The 24,169-nt window shown below is 54.6% G+C and overlaps 3 protein-coding genes across 6 annotated transcripts in view; 1 reads left to right on the top strand and 2 right to left on the bottom strand.

Moving 5' to 3' along the window:
- Positions 1–656: 656 nt before the first annotated feature.
- On the bottom strand, positions 657–6,633 carry RNF166 (ring finger protein 166). The gene is made up of 6 exons (XM_007531336.3): positions 6,295–6,633; positions 3,645–3,801; positions 2,541–2,653; positions 2,146–2,260; positions 1,914–2,021; positions 657–1,645 (listed from the first exon to the last, which is right to left on the bottom strand). Exons 1-6 carry the CDS (start codon positions 6,603–6,605, stop codon positions 1,580–1,582), a joined length of 870 nt encoding a protein of 289 aa, XP_007531398.2. The 5' UTR covers positions 6,606–6,633; the 3' UTR covers positions 657–1,579.
- A 125-nt stretch (positions 6,634–6,758) lies between these two features.
- On the top strand, positions 6,759–13,547 carry CTU2 (cytosolic thiouridylase subunit 2). The gene is made up of 15 exons (XM_007531930.3): positions 6,759–6,953; positions 8,086–8,157; positions 10,257–10,335; positions 10,493–10,552; positions 10,810–10,870; positions 11,384–11,493; positions 11,573–11,859; positions 11,933–12,068; positions 12,176–12,307; positions 12,457–12,548; positions 12,637–12,731; positions 12,819–12,966; positions 13,081–13,147; positions 13,232–13,290; positions 13,373–13,547. The coding sequence occupies exons 1-15, from the start codon at positions 6,892–6,894 to the stop codon at positions 13,446–13,448; spliced, it is 1,536 nt and encodes a 511-aa protein (XP_007531992.1). The 5' UTR covers positions 6,759–6,891; the 3' UTR covers positions 13,449–13,547.
- PIEZO1 (piezo type mechanosensitive ion channel component 1) overlaps positions 13,515–24,169 on the bottom strand; it is a 59,039-nt gene continuing 48,384 nt past the window's right edge. The window contains exons 23-50 of one of the 4 annotated variants that reach the window (XM_060185030.1): positions 23,916–24,069; positions 23,494–23,737; positions 23,324–23,420; positions 23,014–23,185; positions 22,663–22,752; positions 22,497–22,594; positions 22,096–22,155; positions 21,621–21,724; positions 19,812–19,926; positions 19,686–19,730; positions 19,443–19,615; positions 19,208–19,290; positions 18,913–19,092; positions 18,514–18,772; positions 18,249–18,437; positions 17,886–18,162; positions 17,661–17,775; positions 17,439–17,586; positions 17,145–17,359; positions 16,897–17,055; positions 16,673–16,820; positions 15,208–15,396; positions 15,014–15,106; positions 14,751–14,923; positions 14,557–14,679; positions 14,372–14,451; positions 14,097–14,286; positions 13,515–14,020 (exon numbers count right to left, since the gene is read on the bottom strand). In XM_060185030.1, the coding sequence (XP_060041013.1) occupies positions 13,771–14,020; positions 14,097–14,286; positions 14,372–14,451; positions 14,557–14,679; positions 14,751–14,923; positions 15,014–15,106; positions 15,208–15,396; positions 16,673–16,820; positions 16,897–17,055; positions 17,145–17,359; positions 17,439–17,586; positions 17,661–17,775; positions 17,886–18,162; positions 18,249–18,437; positions 18,514–18,772; positions 18,913–19,092; positions 19,208–19,290; positions 19,443–19,615; positions 19,686–19,730; positions 19,812–19,926; positions 21,621–21,724; positions 22,096–22,155; positions 22,497–22,594; positions 22,663–22,752; positions 23,014–23,185; positions 23,324–23,420; positions 23,494–23,737; positions 23,916–24,069 (4,223 nt within the window). In that variant the 3' untranslated portion in view covers positions 13,515–13,770. The remainder of the gene's footprint in view (positions 14,021–14,096; positions 14,287–14,371; positions 14,452–14,556; positions 14,680–14,750; positions 14,924–15,013; positions 15,107–15,207; positions 15,397–16,672; positions 16,821–16,896; positions 17,056–17,144; positions 17,360–17,438; positions 17,587–17,660; positions 17,776–17,885; positions 18,163–18,248; positions 18,438–18,513; positions 18,773–18,912; positions 19,093–19,207; positions 19,291–19,442; positions 19,616–19,685; positions 19,731–19,811; positions 19,927–21,620; positions 21,725–22,095; positions 22,156–22,496; positions 22,595–22,662; positions 22,753–23,013; positions 23,186–23,323; positions 23,421–23,493; positions 23,738–23,915; positions 24,070–24,169) is intronic. The other 3 variants (XM_060185031.1, XM_060185032.1, XM_060185033.1) reach the window with 3 other exon arrangements.

Below are 24,169 nucleotides of genomic sequence, written 5' to 3'. Positions count from 1 at the left end.
GTGACTTGTGTGACCCTGGGCCCCAGTAGAAATACAATGAGGTCCATGTCTGGACAGTGTCCTGCCCTCTAGCTCTTGTGATCTGTGACTATGCTGAAGGGTTCAATACCCCATACCCCTCTTCTGTGGGAGGTAAGGACTTGTCAGTATTCCTGTTTATGCGGTAACTTTTTAAAAAAAATATTTATTTCCTTTTGTTGCCCTTGTTTTTATTGTTGTAGTCATTATTGTTGTTGTTGGATAGGACAGAGAGAAATGGAGAGAGGTGGGGAAGACAGAGGGGGAGAGAAAGATAGACACCTGCAGACTTGCTTCACTGCCTGTGAAGCGACTCCCCTGCAGGCGAGGAGCCGGGGGTTCCAACTGGGATCCTTACACAGGTTCTTGCACTTTGTGCCAACTGCACTTAACCCGCTGTGCTACCGCCCGACTCCCCGTATGTGGTAACTTTAAGAAGCACATGTCAGTCCCATTGGGTCCTAAACAGTGTAAGGGTCCCCTGGATTTCTGTGAGAGCTCTTACTAGTATGGGCTATGGGAGCCTGGGGGCGGGGGAGGCTGTTTACTAGCTGTCAGGAAGAGTGTGAATGGGCTTGTAAATAGCAGGAGGACTAAGGGTCACTTTCTAGCAGGCCTTAGAAACAAAAGCCCCAATACAGGTTGCTATAGATCCTTTGAAAGGATTTATTATTATTTTTAAAGACAACAATAATTTAAGCCTTGAGCTGAATGACAACTGACAACTCTTTCCTGGCTCTGCCTGACCCTTCCTCTACTAGAGGCAGGACACAGTCAGCCTCAGAGGGGCAACAGCAGGAGATTCCAGGACTTCCAAGAGGAGCCCCCCCTATGTCCAGTGGTCTGAGTCTCCTGGAGCAGACCCAGCACCTGCCCACTTTGTGGTTGGATACCACAGCACTCTGGGAAACTCTGGTGCCCTGACACACACCAGGATGGCCCGGCTGCCTCAGCCACCCTCATGGCTGGACCCATATTCCTCTGCACTGATCTGTCCCAGTTTCATTTTTGATTGTGTTTTTTTTTTTTAAAAATATATAATCTTGTAAATGTTCCATAAAAATACTATTGTTCCTAGTCAAACACAGGTATTGCAATATGAAGAGTAACTGCTTTGTCTTTGCTCTATAAAATATGAAAAGGTTGTCACACTGGATAATATAGAAAAATGCCAGAATCTCTAGGTATCACAAAAGCCGGTACGAAATGTGTACGGTAGAAGCGGTGCCAGATGTGTCCAGGGTTCCTTCCAGTGTTTCTGCTGAGCAGCGGGCCAGCAGGTCCTTCTCCATGTGGGAAGAACACCATGGCTTTGACACAAACAAGACAGCTGACTGCTCTCAGTCCCCATAGCCCGCACTGTGGGGCATCTGCTTGGCCCGAAGCACCGAAGAGACAGGTTTTCAACATTTAGCCAGGGGCCAGTGGCCACCCTCTGCTGGTGTGGGGACAGCAGTCTCTCCTGGTTCTGACAGGCTTGGATGGTGCACCACCTGGCCTGCCAGGCATATTCCATGCAGGTGAGCTGGACACTGTCCCTGGAGACTGAGCTGCGGAGTCTTCAGTTCTCAGAGAGAGATAGGGCCAGGGCGGCCTGGAAGGCAGCTTCTTCATCAATGCTATAGTCCTAGAAGACAAGAGATAATCACAGGTGGGCAGGCAGCCTTTCAGGTCACCCCACAGAACAGCTCAGCCACTTCCACACCTCCTCCCACCTTGCAGGGTTTCAGGTCACAGGCTGCCAGCGCCTCATGGTGATGCTGTCTGGGCTGTGGCATTCCACTGGGATTCTCTGCAAGCCTGACACCCTCAGTGAGGAGCCTGCAGTAGTGAATGCAGGTCTGTGGGATGGGGTACCTTGAGGCTGGTCAGAGGGAGAAGGAGGGAGCACCTACCACGAAGGTGTCATAGGAGAATTTGTGCCGGTGGAGAAGGTGCTGCAGGAAATTGGCACTCTTGTAGCTGGGGTCGCCCCAAGGCATGGCCGAGCAGATGGGGCACACCTGGACAGAAGCAGTGCTGAGCTCCAAGAGGGGCCTCCATCACACATTACTCTAAGACTGAGCCCCACCCTCTGCAGGCCCCCTCCCTCTGGCCTTTAGGTGCTGGTACAGTCCTGGAACTCACCACTCGGTTAGGGTCACTGCGGTGGTTGTCCACGCAGTGCTTCAGCAGTTCCTGCTGGTCCAGGTTGCGGGCACCGCAGTAGGGACAGGAGAAGGTGGACCTGTTGGGGATGGTGCTGGGGCGGGCGGGGGTGAGTGGTGTGTGGTCACTTCCTGCAGTCCACTGACCTCCAACCTTGAGGACTCTCCCTCCCAACCTGGGGAGGTGGCCTTCTGCCCAGGCTGTGCACCTGGCCTGGCTGGTAGGCAGGCCTTTTTTGGGGACCACACCCGCCTGCCACTGGCCTGGCCCCTGGTCCCTTCCTACAGGGCAGGGAGACACACGCGGGGACTTGCAGCCCTTTCCACCCTGCAGGCACTGCTGCTCAAGAGCCGGTGTCCCAGGTGGGGACCTACCTGGGGATGGGCTGCGACGTAGGCACCACGGGGACAAATTTAGGGCAGTTGGCCATCTGCTCCTGGACCTTCATACACGAGGAAACATGTACCCTCATCTTGGCCAGCGTCACCTGGTGTGGGGAGGCCACAGCCTCAGGATGAGAGCACACCCAGCAGGGGTGTCCTGCAGGGAACTGCAGGGCATGGGAATTCCATGAGGGGACAGAGGGAACTTATTAAGGAAAGAGGAAAAAAGACCTTTCTTAATGGGAGCTGAAACGCTAGATTCTTTCAGACAATGGACATTCTTCTGTGAAAACACCATATGCCAAAAGGTACAAAAACCAACCCAGCACAGCAGGGCCTTTCCCAGGGACAGCTCTGCTGATGTGGGAACCAGCTCAGACATGAGGGAGAGGGAAGTGTTGGCGTCTCAGGGGACCTGGGAGTTCTCCCAGCAGTAGCCTGGAAGGAGGGGTGTTATGGCCAACTCCCTGAGGAGAAGGTGTCACCAGTTCTGTTGCTTAGCCCAATGCCAAGGGGAAGATAAGGGTTTCACAACAGGAAGTCATTTCATAGAACAAGGAGGCAGCTAGAGCTGAGCCAGGTTCTGGGGTGCCAGGGAAGGTCTTCACACTCCTGGCCTGGTTCCCAGAGTATCTAGGCACCAAACAGCTGCCTCCTGGGCCCCTGTAGTGAACAGACCGTGAATGCAGTAAAGAGCTGGGTTCCTGTGTGTGCAGCCACCTGGGTTGATGGCCTGTTCTCTTTGGGGACAATACTGTCTGCAGGGAGGGGCCAGGTCTGGAGGAGGCCCTCACAGCTCTCTTATCACAGAGGTTGGTAGGACCTGTTAGCCCAGACAAGAGGTAAAGGCCACCAGGAGCTGTGTTGTGACAAAGGCACCTTGACTCTCAGTACAGATATCTCCCCAGTGTCATCCCTGAGGTGGTGGCAGGCAACCCAAGGGTCACTGGCATGTTAGAGGAGCCTCTGGGTTTAGTTCAGTTCAGCTCAGACACCTGCAACAGCCATCACTGCAGCTTCCATGAGGAGAGGGTCATGGAGGCAGAAACAGGACAAGCCACTCACTAGAGTCCCCAGCCCTGGCCCAAAATATACCTTTTTGTTACAGCCCCGGCAGGGTGCCTTGTACGCTGAAAGCTGCTTCTCCACGTGTGCAGCTTTGTCCACCTTCTTGGGGTCAAAGGGCAGGCGGCACAGAGGACACAATGGGGAGGGTACCTGTAGGCACGGCTGGAGGCACTCACCGCAGAACCTGCAGGGGAGGGAGCGCAGGTGGGCGGGCACTTGCTCCAGCCCAGTGGCCAGACCTTGACCCCCATCAGTGTGTGCTACATTACAGCTCAGAGCCAGGAATGATACCAGTATCTATTGTCAAATGCACAGCATTGGTCCAGCTATACCATGGACCCAGGGAGCACTGTGCTGAGAGCAGGCAGTCACTAAGGACATGGGGCTGTGACCCCTATTTGCTCAAATCATCTAGGATAGGTAGATCCACAGACAAGATAGGTTCGTACTGGGAGCAGGATCAGAGGTGATGAGACTATCTGGAACTTCTGGAGTCAGAGTGGTGGTACCATGCTGTGGATATAGGAAGCTCCTGGTTCTCACACTAAGAGTGCCTATGGCTCGCAGGAGGGCCCTGCAAGTGTGGCAGGGGTAGGTGCCAGCAGCTTTTAGAGGAAGGAGACTGCCAAGAGCCTGTGCTCCCAGGCCAGCCCCCCAGGTCTATTGTTGTTCCCACGGCAGGCACCAAAGTTTCCAGTTAGTTTCTCAATCGCAAGTGTCCTGGTCCACCAGGCTCTCTCGCCCACAAACCCCACTGTGCACCTTGAAGGCATCTGTAAAGGCCCAGCAGTTCACAGAATCTCTGCTGCAGGAGTCTAGGTGGAGGGAGAGGGAAATGAGCACCTGGTTTTGCTGCAAAGCTGATAGATTCTTACTCAGCCTCTCACTTCTGTTGTACAGACTAAGTAGTAAGCACCCCACACTACAGGGTTGGGGTAGAAGGAAGTACTTAGAATGTTTATGATCACCACTTCCTGTCATCACCTTACATGTAAACACTAACTTTCTATGAGCCCTGATTTAGTCATGATCAAAGAGATGTAGAGGTTGGAGGCAGCTGTGTTAAAAAAAAAAAAAAGCAGCTGTGCAGCTCCCTTGCTAGAATGTCCCTGAGGATAACAGTTTTTCTAGGCCCTGAGAGTTCTAGGCTCTTCACAAGCTGCACCAAAGGGCCTTTAAAGGAAGGGTTCCTCACCCACTAGGTGCTTTCTGTTTTCATCACAGAAAAATCTATTTTGTGGAAGGAAGTGGCTGATAGTCAGGCACTGTGAAAGGAAACAACTAGACCAGCTAACTTCTCAAAAGAAGCAGACTGAGGCTGACAGCTTAAACCTACTGGCACATGTGCCCGAGCTACACCTGATAAGGAGCTCAGAAAAGAGGTAGAGATGGATCAGTCAAGAGAAAAACTAACAAGGAGAGTCTTATAGCAAAAATTCAGAAGTTTTGGCGGGGGGGGGGTCACAAGAGAGGCTTTCTCAACAACTCTGAGTACTTCTGCTTCCTGTGCTATGAAAACCTCACCTTAAGAAAATGCTTTTTTGGCAAAGTTAAAACGCAGTAAAGTGAAGGCACTGTGAAGATGTCAGTGCCTAGGAAAGGAAAGGCATCCTAAGATTAGGTTCAAGTCAGGTCCCTGCATGAAGGACTAGGGATTACAGAACACATCTGGCACCTAGTCATTGTGGGCTGACCAGAAAGACTTCCATTAGAGGCTGCCTCTACCAAGAAAACAGGGCACAGCACCCTCACTCCACAAGTGCATAGCTCTCCTGGTGTGGGAAGGCCATGCTTCCTGGGGTGGCAGTGATCCTGACACTGTTTCTGCCACCATGCAGGGTGACAAGTAGGCAAACATTTATTCACATTTGCACAACTCCCTTTATCAAGACCCTCCCAGGCCTGCCCCCTTTAATTGTAAATGTTCCAGAGCCTCCGACCAGCCTGAGAGCATCTGGGCTCACCTCCATAGCAGCTCTATCTACAGCCAAGCCTTCTTTCCCAACCCTTCACCTAACTAATCTCATTCAAGAGCTGCTTCCCTTGGGAAGAAGGGAGAGCAGACACTCCCGGCCCCTCCCTACCAGTCTGGCTGCAGCCAAAAGACAAGAAAATAGCTACTCTCTGAAAGAGCCACAGCCTCAAGTTTCAGTTCCTGAAACACCAGGCGGAGCCTGTTGTAGGCCTTTGAGATCTGGCAAGGTGTCTGTCCTGGGATGCATTGGGATGGATATGACCCAAGTTCTCCTAAACAAAAGCAAACAGTGCCAGACTCCAAACAAGTTCCCCGCCTGACTCCAGGAAACGCAACCTTTGGGACCAACAGAGCAAAACAGCAGGTCCTTAAGAACTGACAGCAAGCACTACGAGTCCTGTATTTGCACCCACCCACCCGGGACTCCGTGGGAAGCAGTGCTAAGTGAATGGCGCAGAGGTCGCGCCTGCTGCCTCCGAGGACTCCGGGGACGCAAAAGCCTGCAGGCTGCAGGAGTCAGGTGGGGGCCAAGTCGATCTCCAGGGCGACTGCAGGAGACTGGACTGTGGCAGAGGACGTGCCCGGAGGAACAGGAAGGGCGCAGCGCAGGGACCCCCTCAGCCGCATCTCCCCCGACCCCCGCTTTATCTTCCCGGTTCGGTACCGGTAGCCCCGTAGCCAGTGACGGGCCGGCGCACTCACGTGTGGCCGCAGCTGCCAATGGCCACGGGCCGGTGGTAGACCTCCAGGCAGATGGGGCAGCTATACTGCGCCTCCAGGCCGCTGTCTCCACTCGCAGGCCCGCCAGAAGGCTGCCGTTGCTGTGCCGAGGCCACTAGGCTACGGAACATCGCCATCCCGGGCCAGGCGCGCCGTTGCTGCCGCCCTGTCCTGTCCCGGCGCGGCCCGACCGGGGCCAGCGCGTCACAGCCGCGACGGCGCGGCGATGACGTCACGAGACCGGTCCGCCTCTGGTCTTGCGTCAGGCCGCGACGATGTCTTCGTGACGCCATGATTGCGCGACCCCGATCCTTAGTCTGGGCGTCTCGGGCGCGAAAACCTCACGGAAACCCGGACATCTCCGTCTCGAGAGTCTAGGACCTTCGAAGCCACTGTTACGCTAACGTAGCGCGTCTTGTCCCCCCTTAGGGCATCACGGCTGGGACGGCGCATTTGTGATGTCAAGAGAGCTTCCCTTCCCCCGTGTTGCGCTTCGTGGATGTGACGCAGCCGTGGTGACGTTCTGAAGGTGCGCCTCACCACTGCTTCTTCGTAAGTTTGCAGCTCGCGGTTTCAGCCATGTGTCAGGTGGGCGAAGACTATGGGGAGTCGGCGCCCGAGGGACCCCCACCTCGGCTTAGGTAAGAATTTAGCGGCGGGAAAGCCCACATTTGGAGGTCGTGGACAGGGAAAGCCTATCAGGCTGGGGTAAAACTCCGGGAGCGAGAGGGAGGGAGCTCGCAGCTCTGATTTTCGAGACTAGTGAGACAGCTTGATCCTGATTCGGAGAGAAAACCTCAACCCTTGTCCTTCCCACCTATTATTTAGTAGTTATACATTATTTTCTCTCCTTTGGGCCCCACTAAACAAATTGTCTCCTTTTCTTTCTTTAAAAATTTTTTATTTAAGAAAGGATTAACGAACAAAACCATAAGGTAGGAGGGGTACAACTCCACACAATTCCCACCACCCAATCCCCATAACCCACCCCCTCCCCTGATAGCTTTCCCATTCTCTAGCCCTCTGGGAGCATGGACCCAGGGTCATTGAGGGTTGCAGAAGGTAGAAGGTCTGGTCTGTAATTGCTTCCCCGCTGAACATGGGCGTTGACTGGTCTGTCCAATACTCCCAGTCTGCCTCTCTCTTTCCCTAGTAGGGTGTGTCTCTGGGGAAGCTGAGCTCCAGGACACATTGGTGGGGTCTTCAGTCCAGGGAAGCCTGGCCAGCATCCTGGTGGCATCTGGAACCTGGTGATTGAAAAGAGAGTTTACATACGAAGCCAAACAAATTGTTGAGTAATCATGGATCCCAAGCTTGGAATAGTGGAGAGGAAGTGTTAGGGAGGTACTCACTGCAAACTCTAGTGTACTTCTGCTTTCAGGTATATATTTTGCAGTAGTTTATGGATACGTGTGAACATAAACTCTCTCTCACAGAAACTGGTGTATATCTAGGTTATGGGACTTTGAACCACCTGAGATGAAATTAGAGTATACTATGAAAGGAAAGGTCTCACCCGAGTAATGGGGGTTGTCATTCCACACGTGAAGTCTCTGGACACAGTAATTGTCTCCTTTTCTATTGGCTGCCGAGCTGGTGACCACTCCTACATTGGACCCCCCACACACACTGTGTGTGTGTGTGTGTGTCCATCCAATGTAACCTTCCCCATAGAACAGCCTGAGGTGTTACAAATGTGCCTGTCTCTCAGAGCCCACAGGCGAGATGTGTAATTTTTGTTCTTGTTTCTCCCATCCCTATGTCTCCTCTAAGCCTTGAGCAGAAATGTGTGAAGTGCAAAGGACTTCCGGTGTTGGTGATTCGAGCAGGAGATGCTTTCTGCAGGTGAGGCTTTTAGGTGGAGTAGGTCTCTATCAGCAAACAGGATGGACCCACTTTCTGTGATTTTTATTTCTTTGAAAAGCTTTCAAGGGGCCAAGGAGGTAGCGTAGTGATTATACAAAGATTCTCATGCCTGAGGTCCCAGGTTCAATTCTTGGCTTTATCATAAGCCAGAGATAAGCCGTGCTCTGATGGAGGGGTGGGGGAGCTTTAAGCTACAGTTTTTTATCACATAAGAGAGAGGGAATCACAACACATGGGAGGGCGGGCAGAGGGAGAGTCATACCAGACAGCTAGAGAAAGCTAGAGTGCCATTTTGGTACATGTAGTGCTGGGAATAAAACCTATAGCCTCAGGCATTCAATGTTCTACCAGTTGAACCATTTCCCCAACTGTTAGTACTGTTTTTAGTGTCACTCCAAGTAAGTCTGGTAGGTGTGGTGTGGTTATGCTTGGGAGTGGTGGTGGTGGAGGAAGTATGGGATGGCTGTCTGGCAACCTTCTGTGTCCAGCAATGACTCAGGTGTCAGGATGTAGCTAATGGTACTTCTGGAATTTAGAGGGCACTAGATGCACTGCTACCCTCTCACCCCAGTCTGTTGGCAGGCCGTCAGAGAGCAACAGAGATTTCTCTCCAGAGAACTCTGGGCATATATATGTTGTTCTATTTTCTCTGAAATTCTGTGACTCTGTCATAGTTCCAGTGAGTCTGACTTCAAACATCTGGTCAGTGTCATGAGTGCTTGACTCAGTTTTCAAATTAGTTTACATACTATTGAGAGAGTTGGAGAGAACACATGCGATGCAAGAATGGGACTCAGAATGTTGTTGTTATAGATTTATTTTTAATTGATTTAATAATGATAAACAAGACTGTAGGACAATAGATTTAATAGATCTATTTATGAGAGAACCACAGCATCACTCTGGCACATGGAGTAGGTTCTGGGGGTGGGGGGGGACTATGGTGGTGAACTTGGGACATCATGCTTGAGAGTTCAACACTTAATCCACAGGGCTACCCCTGGGCCACTGGCTCCTAGTTTTAAATTGATGTCTGAAAGCATTGGACTCCAGTTTATTTTCTTTCCAGATAGAGACAGAGGGAAAGATAATACAGCAGCAAAGCTTCCTCCACTATGGTAGGGGCCAGGCTCAAACCTGGGCTGTATGTACGGCACAGCAGGCACACTATCCTGGTGAATGATTTTGTTGGCCTGGGCTCTGCTTTCTAAAACATCCTGGCAGAGAAACTGAAGGTACTGAGTAAATTGTTTCTCCAAAATCTCTCTCCTTGATCATCCTTTGGGAACCTAGTAGAATGAGATGTGCACCAATAGGAAATATCTTTCAGGGAGTCGGGCGGTAGCGCAGCGGGATAAGCGCATGTGGCGCAAAGCCCAAGGACCAACGTAAGGATCCCAGTTCGAGCCCCCGGCTCCCCACCTGCAGGGGAGTCGCTTCACAGGCGGTGAAACAGGTCTGCAGGTGTCTATTTTTCTCTCCCCTTCCTCTCTCCATTTCTCTCTGACCTATCTAAGAACAACATCAATAACTACAACAGTAACTACAACAACATTAAAAAACAAGGGCAACAAAAGGGAAAATAAATATAAAATTTTTTTTTAAAAAAGGAAATATGTTTTAGAGAGGCATCCTCAGTTTTGACTTTTGACCATTTTTTTTTTTTTTTGGATAGAAACAGAAATTAAGAAGGAAGGGCAGGGGTAGATAGTGTAATGGTTAAGCAAGGAAACTCTCATACCTGAGGTTCAAGGTCCCTGTTCAACCCTGTGGAGCCCTAATGTAGAGAGATGACAATTTATCTGTTTGTTTATAAATAAATTTATTGTGACTGAGGATGGAGCCCAGGATCTGTTATGCTGGGACATGTGCTGTGCTGCTGAGTCAGCTTCCTAGCCCTCAGTGTTCCTTTTAAAGATGAAAAATGCTGAAGGCAAGAAAATATGACTCAGTGGTATCTCAGGCTGCTTCTCTGCCTTGGAGCTGAGCAGTCTGAACAGTTTGCCTGTGGCAGCAGGAAAGGCGGATGAAGGCAGCCTGGACAATCTTGCTGTAGCTGCTGGTCATCTGTGTTTCAGGGACTGTTTCAAAGCATTTTACATCCACAAGTTCAGAGCCATGCTTGGGAAGAACCGACTCATCTTTCCAGGCGAGAAGGTAGAGTGTGGTGTCTCCCCACTGGGCAGTGTGGCCCTAGGCTTACAGTGTGACCATTGCATCCCTCCAGCCCCTCCCTGATACTGCACACCCAGGCTTGGGGATGGGGTAGGGTAGGGTCTTCCACTGGTTGTCCAGCAACATTCCTTCTTCCCAGGTACTCCTGGCATGGTCAGGGGGGCCTTCATCCAGCTCCATGGTCTGGCAGGTTCTTGAGGTGCGTCACCATACCCCTTTGGGGAAAGCTGCTCAGGCAAAGGATGTGGAAGTGGGGTGGGGTGGGGCATCTGCCCAGTTGCTGCTCTGAGGCATTCCTGAGAGGTGGGACTAGAGGGGGAGGCAACCCAGGGGGAGTACTCTGGTGGAAACCCCCATGTGGGGCCCCCAGCTTCAAGTCCAGACTCACCTTTTTTGCTGGGGAAGCGCCGTATGGTTTCTGACTATGGAGCCTCAGTCCTGTTACTTCCCCTCCAGGGCCTGAGTCAAGATTCTGCCAAAAGACTCCGCTTTGTGCCTGGGGTGGTCTATGTCGATGGTATGTGTCACTGTTTTTCTCCCACACCCTGTGCTGTGGCTCCTCTGAACTGAGTGTATGGTGCTCACACTGAGCTCCAATGGGGATGCTTCCTGGAGATGTGGACACTGCTGTCCTGTCAGTCTGGACTCTCTGTGGTGGGCCTGCTCTCCCTCCATCTTCCTGAAAGTGTTTTGAAGAGAACAGCCAAAGTAGGGTGATTTCTCCATGGTAGCCCCTCCCCAAGCAGCCTAATTCCTTTTTTTTTTTTTTTGCCTCCAGGGTTATCACTGGGGCTCGGTGCTGGTACTATGAATCCACTGCTCCTCGTGGCCATTTTTTCCATTTTACTGGACAGGAAATTGAGAGGGGAGGGGGAGATAGAGACACCTGCAGACCTGCTTTGCACTTGTGAAGCATCCCCCCTGCAGGTGGGGAGCTGGGGGCTTAAACCAGATCCTTGCACTTAGTACTATGTGCGCCTAACCAGGTGCACCACCACCTGTCCCCCCCTAACTCCTTTCTACCACTCAGAGGGGGCAGTCTGTGGCCAGAGCCCGGAGGACCGAGCACACACCCTGGCTGAGGTGAAGCAGATCCTGCAGACTGTGGGCTTTCCGTGGCATGTGGTGGCCTTGGAAGAGGCAAGTGGTCCCTATGGTCTGCAGAGGGTGGAGGTCCTGCACCCCATACCTGTGTTCACCCTCTCTCGCTCCCCCGCAGGTGTTCTGCCTGCCACCATCAGTGCTACGCTGCTCTGCCCCCAAGCCAGCAGGGGCCCAAGGGGTCTATAAGGCGGCCGTAGACGGTTTTCTCCAGCAGTGGCACACCCTGGGTGCTGCAGGGGTTGGGGACAGTAGCAGCCCAGCCCTGGGGGAGCAGCAGCTGAGCCAGCCCAGGACCCAGAGCCGAGCAGGGGCACCCACAGCTGCCCAGACTGAGGCTCTTTGCAGACTGTTCGACTCAGTGAGGACACTGACTGCCAAGGAAGAGCTTCTGCAGACCCTGCGGTGAGCCCCTCCCCTGGGGCCTCTGTCCCCCAACTCCCCTTGGCCATGAATCCCCAGCCTGCTGTCTCCACAGCACCCACTTGATCATGCATGTGGCCCGCACCCATGGCTACTCCAAGGTGATGACAGGGGATAGCTGCACTCGCCTGGCCATCAAGCTCATGACCAGTCTGGCATTGGGGAGAGGGGCCTTCCTAGCCTGGGACACGGTAAGGGTGCAGGCTGCCCAGACAGCCACCCCCCTCCCCACACCTTTTAAAAGCAGCATCTTGTGATGTGGAGGGGGAGCCTCTGATCCAATCCCCACCCCTCTCAGGGCTTCTCTGATGAACGTCATGGGGACGTGGTGGTGGTGCGGCCCATGCGGGACCACACACTGAAGGAGGTTGCCTTCTATAACCGCCTGTTTGCCGTTCCCTCAGTCTTCACACCGGCCATTGACACCAAGGTGAACCATGGGGGTGGGGAGGGTGTTTCAGATGTTGGCGGCACAGACTGGTGCTCCCAGGAAGAGGTGACAACCACCCAACATGACAGACTCGGGACTGGGGGCGAGCAGCTCACACCTCCTGCTCAGTCCCCATCTGCTCACCCCAGGCTCCCGAGAAAGCCAGCATCCACCGGCTGATGGAGGCCTTCATGCTGAGGCTGCAGGCCCAGTTCCCCTCCACCATCAGCACTGTGTACAGGTGAGGGAGTGGGGGACCTTCGGGCCCATGGGAGGTGGAGCGGGGCTAGGCCCTTGCTGGTGACACTGTGTGTCCTGTCTCTGCCCAGGACAAGTGAGAAGCTGCTCAAGGCCCCGAGAGATGGCTGCGCCCCCAGTGTCCACTGCCTGCTCTGCATGTGCACTCTGGATGTGGACACTGCTGGTCTGTGCTGGGGTGCTTAGGTGGAATGAGGCCCTGGGGGAGTGTTAGTGTTCAGTCCTGAGGCTCCCACTCAATTGGTGCTTGCAGATAGCGCGACAGCTTTTGGAGCTCAAACCTCCCGGCTTTCCCAGATGGAGCCCCCTGCCCCGCCTGCTGAGGAACCCACAACACCCTGCTGCTCTGGGGGTATGTGCAGGACCCAGGGGTGCAGCCAAGGGGCTGGGCCCTGCTTCAGGTGAGTGCTTGCCCTTGAAAGGGGGTGGGGGTGCAGTAGCAGGCATAGCCTGGGGTGAGTCCTCACTCGTAAGGGGTCCAGAACCACATACATAGGTCTCGCTCTGCCCAACAGGGAGGATCCCACAGCCCACGTCATGGAGCAGCTCTGTTACAGCTGCCGTGTGACCATGAAGGACATGGTGAGTGGGCCACATCCCTCCTAGGTGCATAGGTGACCTCCCCCCGCCCCAACATTGGGCCCTAACTGTTGCTGCCTGTTGCAGCCCTCCCTGGACCCCTTGCCGCCTTACATCCTGGTGGAGGCCCAGACCCGCAGCCAGAGGTGGGTACATGACAGGGCTCCTGGGAGGGGCTTCTGGATGAGTGTCCCTGTTGGGGCCTGTGCTTACCTGTGGCTCCCCCAGGAGTTTCGACATGCAGGAGATCCAGGAGTACCTGCTTGAGGACAGTGACGGAGAGCCAGACATGAGTGGGAGCTGAGCCATTACCACAGCTGCTGCCACACTAGCAGGAAAGAGGAATGGGCAGGTGAAATGTGATTGCCCATTTGTATAAATAAAAATGTCTTTAATTAGAAAACTCAACAGTACACATGGGGAAGGGGGACTGGGCCCCTGGTCAAAGGCTGTTCTGAACCCAGCAGGGATGATGGAAGGGACAGCAGTCCTGTGCTGGCAGCTGAGGAGCCATAGCTTCTGAGAGCAGCATCAGGGCTTGGAGGCCAGAAGGACAGACCCCAGCAGATGGCCTGGGCCTGAGCAGGGTACCCGTGAAGCCCCTTCATCCTGGGCAGGGGAACTGCCTATTCTTTCTCCCGGGTCCATTTGATCATGGTCTCAGGTGAGCGGTACAAGAAGATGAGCTTGGCATAGAGCTCCTCCTCCAGCTCCAGCTCCCGTGTCTCCCGCACCAGGAAGATGTCTTGGCATAGCTTGAGGATGCGGTCCACACATGGCAGCTCCTCAAACATGATGGAATGTGAGATATCGCTGAAGAAGTCACGCACGAACTTGCCGATGACCAGCACAATGGACACATAGAGCCCCATGATCCTGTGGACGGCACCATGAGTCCAGGCCAAGCCTAGTCACCTGCCCCCCTATCCCCTCACCACCACTGCACACTCACCCGTAGCTGGCCAGGAAGCCCAGGCTGGGTGGGCTGACCTTGTCGCTGAAGATGACCATGGGCAGCAAGTTACAGTCAGTCTGGCAGTCTTGCAGCTCGATGACCCACCACTCGAGGAAGCCAGAGGCCCCTGAGCCCACACGTTCCCTCCGCAGCTGGATGCGCACACCCAGGTAGTCGGCCTCCTCATCTGGGACAGAGCCAGACAGTGAGGCTTAGGCCACCCTTTGGCCCAGACAAATCCCCTCTCCCTGCCCCCCTGCCCCTCCACTCACTGGGCTGTAGCTGCTTCACGGGGTTGGCTTCAGGTCCATTGGGGGCCCGGATGTACTTGGGGAAGAGGTTGGTAATGACCCTGTGGGAAGAGGCCCGCAGGTCAGGGACAGGGTGGTGCCTGGGCCAGTCCCCAGCCACACCTGCTTCCCCTAGTGGTGACTGTCCCATTCCCCAGCCCACTCACACAGACTGGTCTGAGGTGCCCTCCAGCAGACTGGCAAGTTGCCTTCGCTCGGTGCTGTTGGGGGCCAGGTCCAGGGTGTGCTTCTCGTTCGTGTACTCCACAGTGCCTCCCTTGGCCAGGTCCCTGGGGGAGGGTGTGACAGTGTGGCCCACTGCAGAGCAGCCCCACCCTCAGCCCACCCAAGCTCAGCACACCTCTGGAAGTTCCAAGTGAAGCGCAGGGTGATGTCGGCTGTGCCGTTGTACAGCTCTCGCTTCATCTGGTCCCGGCTGGGTGGGCTGATGCGCCACAGTGCCCCAGAGTTACCCTCAATGTGTGCTGTGACGATGTCATCGGGGCTATACTGGCTGATGAATTGCATGGCCAACTGGGGGGGGCAGGGCGGTGCCTCAGCTGGGGTGGGAGGTTCCCCAGACTCTCCGTCCCAGCCCCCACATGCAGTGTTGGGATTGCTTACTGGGTGGGGGTCAAATTGATGGGACAGCTCTTCGTAGTCCTGTTGCGTGAATGGCACAATGGATGGCTGCTGGGCACTCATGGTGAATAGGGGCTGGTGGAGACAGGGCCGAGTGGTGGGGGTGCCTCTCTGTCCCCCAGAGACCCCTTATCCCTACGTGGTGAGAAGCTGGAGCAGCAGGATAGAAGGCTCACCTCATAGCCGCCCAGCTTAAGCGTGACAGTGACATCAATGGGCTGATTGACCACGCCTACCACTGAGCGCACCAGGGACATGAAGAGCAGTGGGAACCAGACGATGGACACTAGGAACAGTATTATGAGGCCGCCCATGCCATATTTGACAATCTTTTTCTTCTTTTGCCCTTTGGGCTGTGGGTATTTCTGTGGAGGGGTAGGAAAGAGGTACCACTTAGCCCAACCCTTCCTGTTGCAGCATTGCCAACACAGATCTCTGCCCCTTGGCACCAGACCATGTACCAGGCTTCTGCTGTGCTCTCACAGCCATGGTGATCAGCTCATCCAGTGGCCCCACTGGTTCAACCACAAAACTGCAAAGCTGTAGGGGTTAGGACAGGGGACCTGCACAGGGATGAACCAGTGGGAGAGGCTCAGCCCAGGAATGAGCCCTCAGCTGGAGTATCCACCAGCACAAGAACGAGGTATGGGAGAAAACAGCTCTCCAGAGAAGATGCACAGATAGCTGAGGAACACAGAACGGAGGCTCACCATCAGTATCCATCAGTATCAACATCCAGAGAAATAAAGAGAACCACAGGAGCTAAGCTAGAAGCAAGAAGTCAGGTAACAAGTAGTGGAGAGGCTATGCAGAAAATGGACCTTGACCTGCAGTAATGGGGACAGGCTGCTCCTCCAGGCCTGCGTCACCCCCAGAAGCTCCTGTCCATTAGAAGTTTTATTCATGGGAGCCAGGCAGTGGCGCAGTGGGTTAAGTGCACATGGTAGAAAGTGCACTGACCAGCATCAGGATCCCGGTTCGAACCCCTGGCTCCCTGGCTGCAGGGGGTTTGATTCACAGGCAGTGAAGCGGGTCTGCAGGTGTCTATATTTCCCCCCCCCCCATTTTTCTCTGTCCTATTCCAACAAGAACAGCAATAACAATGATAAACAAGGGCAACAAAAGGAAAAAAAGTTTCTTTAAAAAAAAAAAGTGTTATTCATAACAAAACACTCAAATATCCTACCTCTGTTTGACCCCGGTGTGACACCAAGGAGCCTGAGACGCTGACAAACATACAAAGGGTCCCCTTTATGTGAATTGCAAGGAATGGCAGGTGCTGGTAGATGGGGAGCGACTGTTGGTGGCAACTCTGTTGGGGTGTTAGAATGTTCTAAAACTGGTTACTGGATGGCTGACAACTTTGAATACAAAAGAAACCACCAAGTTGTACTTTGGCTTGAGTGAGCCTTGTGGGATATGGATTATATGGGGCATGTAATTTTCTCTGCTGTAGGCTGGGCTCAGGCTCACCACCACTCTGCTCCCTCCTCTGTTGTAAGGGGAGTTTTAGACATGTGCTTTCAGCTCCTTGGGTTGTGAGTCCCTAGACAGGGACTGCCAGCACCCTGTTTCTTGCTGCCCATCAATCCCAGTGGGGATCATCGTGTCCCTTCACACCCCTCCCTAGGGCACAGTCACCTTTTCTGTCTCGATGCTGCACTTGATGATGAAGATGTTGGCATAGATGTCCTCCACACACATCCAGTTGGACAGGGACAGAGTGGTGTCCGTCCACACCCAGTCCATCACAGCCCGCAGCTCCACCAGGAATGGCACAAGACGGAACCTGTGGGGCCATGTATTCAGGAGGACTACCTCCCCTGCCCTGGTGCCCTGCCCCTGGCTGGCCAGCTCCCACTCACCCCTGGAAGAGGAAGAGGTTGAGGTAGTTGTACTTCTTGGTGAGGAAGTTGCCAAGGATGCGGGTGGGGTAGCCACAGCGGATCTGGTAGGCTGACAGGGCGAAGTAGATGCACTTGACAAAGTACCACAGCTGGGCCACTGCATTCTGGCTGAACATCCTGCATGGGTTGGGGCAGTGTGAACTCTTCTGATAGCTGCTTGAGACCCAGGTCTACCCAGTACCCTCCACCCCTTCACCCAGGCTCACCTCTCGGTGACAGCAGGTAGAATGAAGAACATCCAGAAGTGGATGGCGAGTACTAGCACCACCTGGAAGGCCAGCTTTCCCAGCACGGTCTTGCGCAGGTAGAGGGCCCTGTCTACTACCATGGTGCCGAACTGGATCAGCAGCATCACCAGGAAGGCCTCCGGCACCTGATTATCTGACAGTGAGGATGTGATGTCTGTGGCTGCTGAGTGTTTCTGGGGATAGGGAAGCAGAGGTAAGGGGAGGCGGCTGGCCTCTGGCTCCACGTTCCCTGCAACTTGGGCCTTGGCTTACCCCAAAGGCCCAGAAGCCAAACATGATGATGATGAAGTCGACCACATCAGCCAGGAACATGAGGGCGTACACATCTGTGGCTGCACGGTACTTGGTGTGGAGGATGTCGTGGAAAAAATGCTGCAGAGGCTGGTATATGCCCTGGGCCCTGTGGGTGGCAGGGTCAACACATGCCACCTGTGACTCTCCCCACCCCACCCCTAAGCTGGACTAGTCACTCACAGAGACAGGCAGAAGCCCTGCAGCCAGAGTCCAGCTGCCCGCACCCTGTCCTTTGGGCGTATCCTCTGCTTCTCTCTCCCTGAATCTTCTGTCTCCTCCTCCTCCTCCTCAGCTTCTGTGGGAAAGCAGACCCACTCAGACTCCTGATCACCCTGAGTTCCCTGAGGGGCTGCATGCTTGGGACACAAAGGTGAACAGGAATGTGGAACTAGGGGATGCTCATACCCGTGGCTGGTCCTCTGGGTGTCGGGTGCCCCTTCCTCCTAAAGCGCAGACTGATGCGCTTTGTGTCACCAGCCCCTGGGGAGGGCTCTTCCCTGCCCTTGGCCATGGTGTCTGCCTGAATGTCATCTACAGAGAGGACCTCAGCCACCTCTGGGTCCTCTTGGGGCCCTGTGGACAACTCAGTTTGGGCCCCTAGCAGAGCCCCTTTCTCTGAACTGGTCCTGTCACGCTCCTTGGATAACGGGTCCTTTTCTTCATGGTCCCAGAGGCCATAGCTCTGTGGAAGGAAGGACAGTGAGGATTCGGACCAGGTGAATGACCTCACCCCAGGCCTTGCAGAGATCTCACTCATATGGCCCTCACCAGCAACTGTGAGCGGTGGAAGAAGAGCGCCATGAGCTGTACTAGGTCGTACTTGATGTAACCGTCTGTCTTCTCCAGGCCCAGAATGCGTGGTGGGAAGTAGGGCTTGTTCTCATAGCGCCGCAACACACTGTGGCTGTTCCAGGGGAAGAAACCAAACTGGAACAGGTACTTGGTGACCACGGTGACCTGCAAGGAGGGGTGTCAGCACAGCACAGCCCAGTCCAGCCCCAGTCTGTGCTCTCACCTCCTGCCACAGCCCCACCTCAGTGAAGACGATGGCGGTCATCCAGAAGCGCTTGCTGGGCCGTGGGATGGACAGCATGGCCCACAGGAAGACCAGCACAGGCAGCACCAGTGAGGCAGCTGAGGCAGTGACCATGTGGTTGAGGATGATGATGAAGTAGCAGAGCAGTTCTGAGTGGGCAGCCACACACTGGTACATGGCCTGCAGCAGCCGCAATGCCCGGCCCTGCTCCTTTGAGAACCGCTCAGCCTCGTCCAGCTCTGGTATACGCAGGTGCCTGTAGGGACCAGGAGGCTGTCTCCCACCTCTTTCCAAAGTGCCCCCCTCCCATCAAGGTCCTGAGATACCCAGGGTTACACCCACCCCCAGTTCCCATGAGGCCATATCTACGGGAACCCTGCCAGGCACTCTCCCCACCTGTCCAGGAGCAATTCGCTGGCTGTACGAGTTCTGGTACGAACACTAGTCTGTAGCTCCCGGGAACTGGGTAGGGGAGGCCCAGGCTCAGGCACCATCTCCTCACTGCTACTGCGGGTGCTCAGGAGGCTGCTGGTCACATCAGTCATGCTGCTCAGTGGCTCCTCAGCCCCCAGCCCACTATATATGTGGGGAGAACGAGAGGTGGCTGTAGCCTGTCCAAAGCTCTTCAATCTGATGGACCTTGAGAACCCATGGAGTTACACTTGGGGGGGGGGGCCCTCAACCACCATACCTGGATGCAGTGCTGGGTGCTTCTCGGGCCTCAGGCTCATACCCGTACAGCTGGTCCAGCACATCCCAGTGTACCTCTTCTTCCTGCAGGAAACATGAGGTTCAGAGCACACCAGGGGACCCTGCTCTGTTGCAGCCCTCCTGGGGCATGGGGTGAGGGGATGGGTTGTTCTGAGGCACAGTGGGCAGGAATGGAGGATTGGGAGGGCATTCACAGTGGACGGGGTGCCCCTCACCCGGAGCAGCTTCTCAGCCAGCACATAGCGCTCTGCTCGCAGCACATCGCTGATGGCACGGTGGTGGCGTGTGAAGGTGAGGAGCCAGCTGGTGAGCCCATCCACCAGCGCCTGGCCCAGCACCCATAGGAACTGCATGGTGCTCAGCACACGCTGCATCGTGTGGCTGTGGCCTGTAGCAGGGAGAGTGTTAAAGGGGCTGCTGGAAGGCCCACCCTCCTCCCAACCCACACCGTCACGCACCTGTCACTTCGTCCTCCGTGGGCTCCAACTCCTCACTCAAGCTGCCTGTTGAGGGGATACAGAGGTGAGGGTCAGTACCCTTATGACCCAGAAGTCCCCTTGGGTGCCCACGCTTCCCTCTCCCACCTGTGGGCTGCTGCCCGGCCTGCTCCTGTTGCTCCTGTTGCTCCTGTTGAGCCTGCTCCTCCTGCTGCTGCCGCAGCACCATCTGTGCGTTGGTGACCCATGCCTGGTACGCCATCTGTGGGCCAGGCTCAGTGTTAGCACCCAGCCTCCTGGGACTGCCCAGTCCAATCCAGGCCCTTCTGTGATTCTGAGGAGCCAGTGTGAGCTGGACCTTCACCTCCCTGAGTCAGGCAGGAAAAAAAAGACCTCTGTGTGTGTGGGTGGAGGAGGGGTGCAGTAGGTAGGGCAGTGCCTCAGGGCTCCCACTGAGAGCCAGGGCTCCTGAAATAGACAAGACAAGTGGATAGCTCAGCTGTCCACTGGGTCAAAAATATTTGGGAGTGGACCAGGCACAGTGAATAAACAAGATTCTCAAGCATAAGGTCCTGAGTTCAATTCCTAGCATTGAAAGTGTCAGGGATGCTCTGGCTTTATCTCATCAGTGAATAAATCTTTTTTTTTATAGATTATTTATCCCCTTTTTATTGTCCTTATTGTTTTCATTGTTGTAGTTACTATTGTTGTTACTGATGTTGTTATTGAATAGGACAGAGAAATGGAGAGAGGAGGGGAAGACAGAGGGGGGAGAAAGATAGACACCTGCAGACCTGCTTCACCACTTGTGAAGTGACTCCCCTGCAGGTGGGGAGCCAGGGGCTAGAACCGGAATCCTTACATTGGTCCTTGCACTTTGCGCCACGTGCGCTTAATCTGCTGCACTACTGCCTGACTCCCATAAATAAGTCTTTTAAGAATTTTATTTATAAAAGTTTTACTTTAGGGAGTCGGGCGGTAGCGCAGTGGGTTAAGTGCATGTGGCGCGAAGCCCAAGGACTGGCGTAAGGATCCCAGTTCAAGCCCCCGGCTCCCCACCTGCAGTGGAGTCGTTTCCCATGTGGTGAAGCAGGTCTGCAGGTGTCTGTCTTTCTCTCCCCCTCTCTGTCTTCCCCTCCTCTCTCCATTTCTCTCAGTCCTATCCAACAACAACATCAATACTAACTACAACAATAAAACAAGGGCAACAAAAGGGAATAAATAAAAAAAATTTTTACTTTGGATAGAGAGAGAAATTGAGGGGAGGGAGAGATACCTGTAGTACTGCTTCACTACTAGTGAAGCTTTACCCTTGTAGGTGGGGCTTGAACCTGGGGTTTTTGTACATTGTGATGTGTGCTCTTAAGCAGATGAGCCACTGCCCAGCCTTTTTTTTTTTTTTTTTTTACCAGAGCACTGTTCAGCTGTGGCTTATGGTGGTGTGGGCAATTGAACCTGAGACTGTGGAGCCAACCTCAGGCATGAGAATCACTTTGCATAACTATTATGCTATCTACCCCCGCTTCACTTTTTTTTTTTTCCTTTATAGCATTTTGGAACAACCTGGCAAATCTAAGTTGTATGGCCTTTTACAAGCTTCCTTACTGATCTGGAAATATTATAAGATACAACAAGCTAGAAGGACAACCAGACCAAATGTGGGACTCCACAGCCATCAGAATGTTCAGCAAACAGGCTGGATTCTTCAAGGCTTGGCCACCAGTGGCCATGATGGGGCATGATGCTCAGAGGGATGAGCAGTTCCCCTGACCTGTTCTGGGGAATTTCGTGTGTGTGTGTGTGTGTGTGTGTGTGTGTGTGTGTGTGTGTGTGTGTGTGTGTGCACATACACAAAGGACAGTTCCCAGGATCTGGGGGTCTTAGTCTTCATGCTGCTTTGGCCCATGACCTGGAGCTTCCTGGACAGAGCAGCATGCCTGCCAGCCTCCCCCTCACCTGGAAGGCACTCTGTGTTGATGACCTGGGGTCCTCTGGCTGGGCCTCCTCCTCCTCTTCCTCACTGTCAGACTCGAACAGGAAGTAGTCTCCAGAATGGATGACTGCAGGCAGGGTGAGTCTGAGAGCCAGTTCCCCACACCACCCCCTGAGTTAGGCTCATTTCCTGTTTGGGATGCCCCAGCCTGCTCCAGAACCTCTCAGTGACAGCCACAGTGGCTGGAGGTAGGGTTGACAGCACATGTACATGCACATGCACAGGCAATGAGGGGGACAGGACCAGACAGGACAGGACCAGACGGGACAGGAAGCAGGCAAAAAGGGACAGAGGTGCAGGTATGCTGAATCTGAGTCAGAAAAATACAGGAGAAATACAGAGTTTGTATTGCCATGAGGGTAGAGACTAGAACCAAGGGGTGAGAGCTCCCATGGCAGGAAAGGAGGGTCACAAGTCAAACAGTGAGCCTCGAGGTACCTGTGGCGTGGTCCATCCAGGGCCGCCACCATTGTCTTTGTGGTGAGGAGGAGCTGGACCCTGTGAAGGGGCAGGGTGACATGAGCCAGTCGGAGGCACAGGAGGGCTGGGGTGGCCCCACAGCAGAAAGACATGCAGCCCTCAACATGGATGGCACAGCAGATGTGTGTTTGACAAATATGCCTGGTCTGCTGCAAGGCCTGGCTACCAGCAGCCACCATGGACCTGCATGGTCACAGGCAGCTGAGACATGCAGAGGGACAGTGACAGGCCTACAGGACAGAGATGATCACACAGCACAGGACACATGGGCTGTGCACCTCCTGGGACATCAAGTGACATGGCCAGAGCAGGTGCCAGTGGGCAGGACACAGAGCCTGTCAGTCTCTGTTCACACTCACCAGGCTCCTGACTGGGGTCTTGGGGGCCGCCCAGGGTATGGTGCTGGCCTGCCGGACTCTGCTTGTGCTTCTCTTGCTTGGCACGAATACGCTCCATCCTGCAGGGAGGAGGGAGCTGAGTGTGGGCAGGACAGGGAACTAGAGTGCCCTCCCAGGTGACACCTACTGTCTTTTCAATTGGGCCAGTGACTTCTCCTCCGCCTTGCGGTGCTGGTTGATGCTTTTGAGGTTGGCAGCATTATAGAGAGCGAAGCCCCTGTGAGGAGAGGGCAGTGAGCCTCTGCTTGGTCCAATACCTTCCTCATACTCAAAACAAGTCACACAGGACAAAGGAAAATACAAATGAAGAGGCATGGGCCCTGCCCATCAGCAAAGGGAGGCCTCCTGAGCATATGCCCACCTGCCCTCCCAGGTGGCACTCAGACTCCAGGAAGGGCCTGAGGAGGGTGGAGTCTTCAGTTCCCTCTCAGTGACATGACACCCCACAGAGCTCGGGAGGACCCAAGGTGAGCCCAACCTGGAGGCCTGGAGGGCACTGGCCTGGAGCTCAGCCCTGACATGCAGGAAGTAGTAGCTGAGGAAGATGCGGCGCTGCAGCAGCAGGAACAGGAAGCAGACACTGTCCCACAGGACACCAGCCTCCTCCACGGGCAGCAGACAGTCCTTGTCCCGGCTTAGCATCTCCTTGGCTACGGAACAGGTTCCAGGATGGTCAGGGGTCATGGGCACAAGACAGAGACAGAAAAGAGGTCATGGTCAGAGCTCCTGAAGTGGTGTGACCCCCCCTACCTGCCTCCCCCCCTCAGCCCAGCCTGCAATCTACTCACGGTTATAATAACCCTTGACAGTGCACACGAGGCTGAAGAGCTGGATGACCCAGCAGAAGTTGCTCTGCATTTGCTCCACGAAGACACAGGACAGGAGCTGGGGGCCGGAGGAGTGTCAGCAGGGGCTGGTTGGGGGGAGGGGGCAGGGGAGAGGCCAGGGTCAGGCTCACCGAGAGCATGTTCTTGGAGATGATGACTGTGACGTTGTAGAGGATGAGGCAGTCCCACAGCACGAGGCGGGCGCGCGTGCCCTTCTGCAGCAGGGCGGTGCCGAACAACAGCAGGTAGAAGCAGGCCAGCAAGTAGCCCAGCCCGAAGATGCTGATGCGTGTGGACCCCGTGATGAACACCACCACCAACACCAGCCAGAAGAGGTAGCGGAACACGGCCACCTTCAGCATGTCGAGGTAGGATCTATGGGGGGCAGGGGTCACTATGAGCCCGGAGAGTTGTCCTCCCCCACATCAGAGGGAGCCCTGGTCCCAGCCCAGCAACACCACACATTGTGGGGCTCAGATCTGGCTGGAACCCTGTCGGTGGAGTTCCTCAAGCCCCAGCCTCTGTAGGCCGGCACCTCAGACCCTATGCCCACCTGCAGTGAATGAAGTTGGGCACGGGGTTGGGCTCCCCCCGCAGTGGTTCCAGTTGGTCTGTATTGATTCCAGCCATGTGTTGCCACTCCTCCTTGCACTCGACAGAGAAGACCTGCCACTGCTGGGAGGCGCAGAGCAGCAGGAGGAAGTCACCTGCAGGCACAGGGAACTGCTACTGCACCACCACCAGGCTCCATCAACCACCAGGCCTGGTGGAAGCCTACAACACCAGTGTGTGCTACAGCACAGGGGC

Source organism: Erinaceus europaeus, chromosome 2 (genome assembly GCF_950295315.1).
Source record: "Erinaceus europaeus chromosome 2, mEriEur2.1, whole genome shotgun sequence".
NCBI classification, from domain to species: domain Eukaryota; kingdom Metazoa; phylum Chordata; class Mammalia; order Eulipotyphla; family Erinaceidae; genus Erinaceus; species Erinaceus europaeus.
Note: the sequence above shows the minus strand (reverse complement) of the source record. Positions and strands in the feature narration are given on the sequence as shown.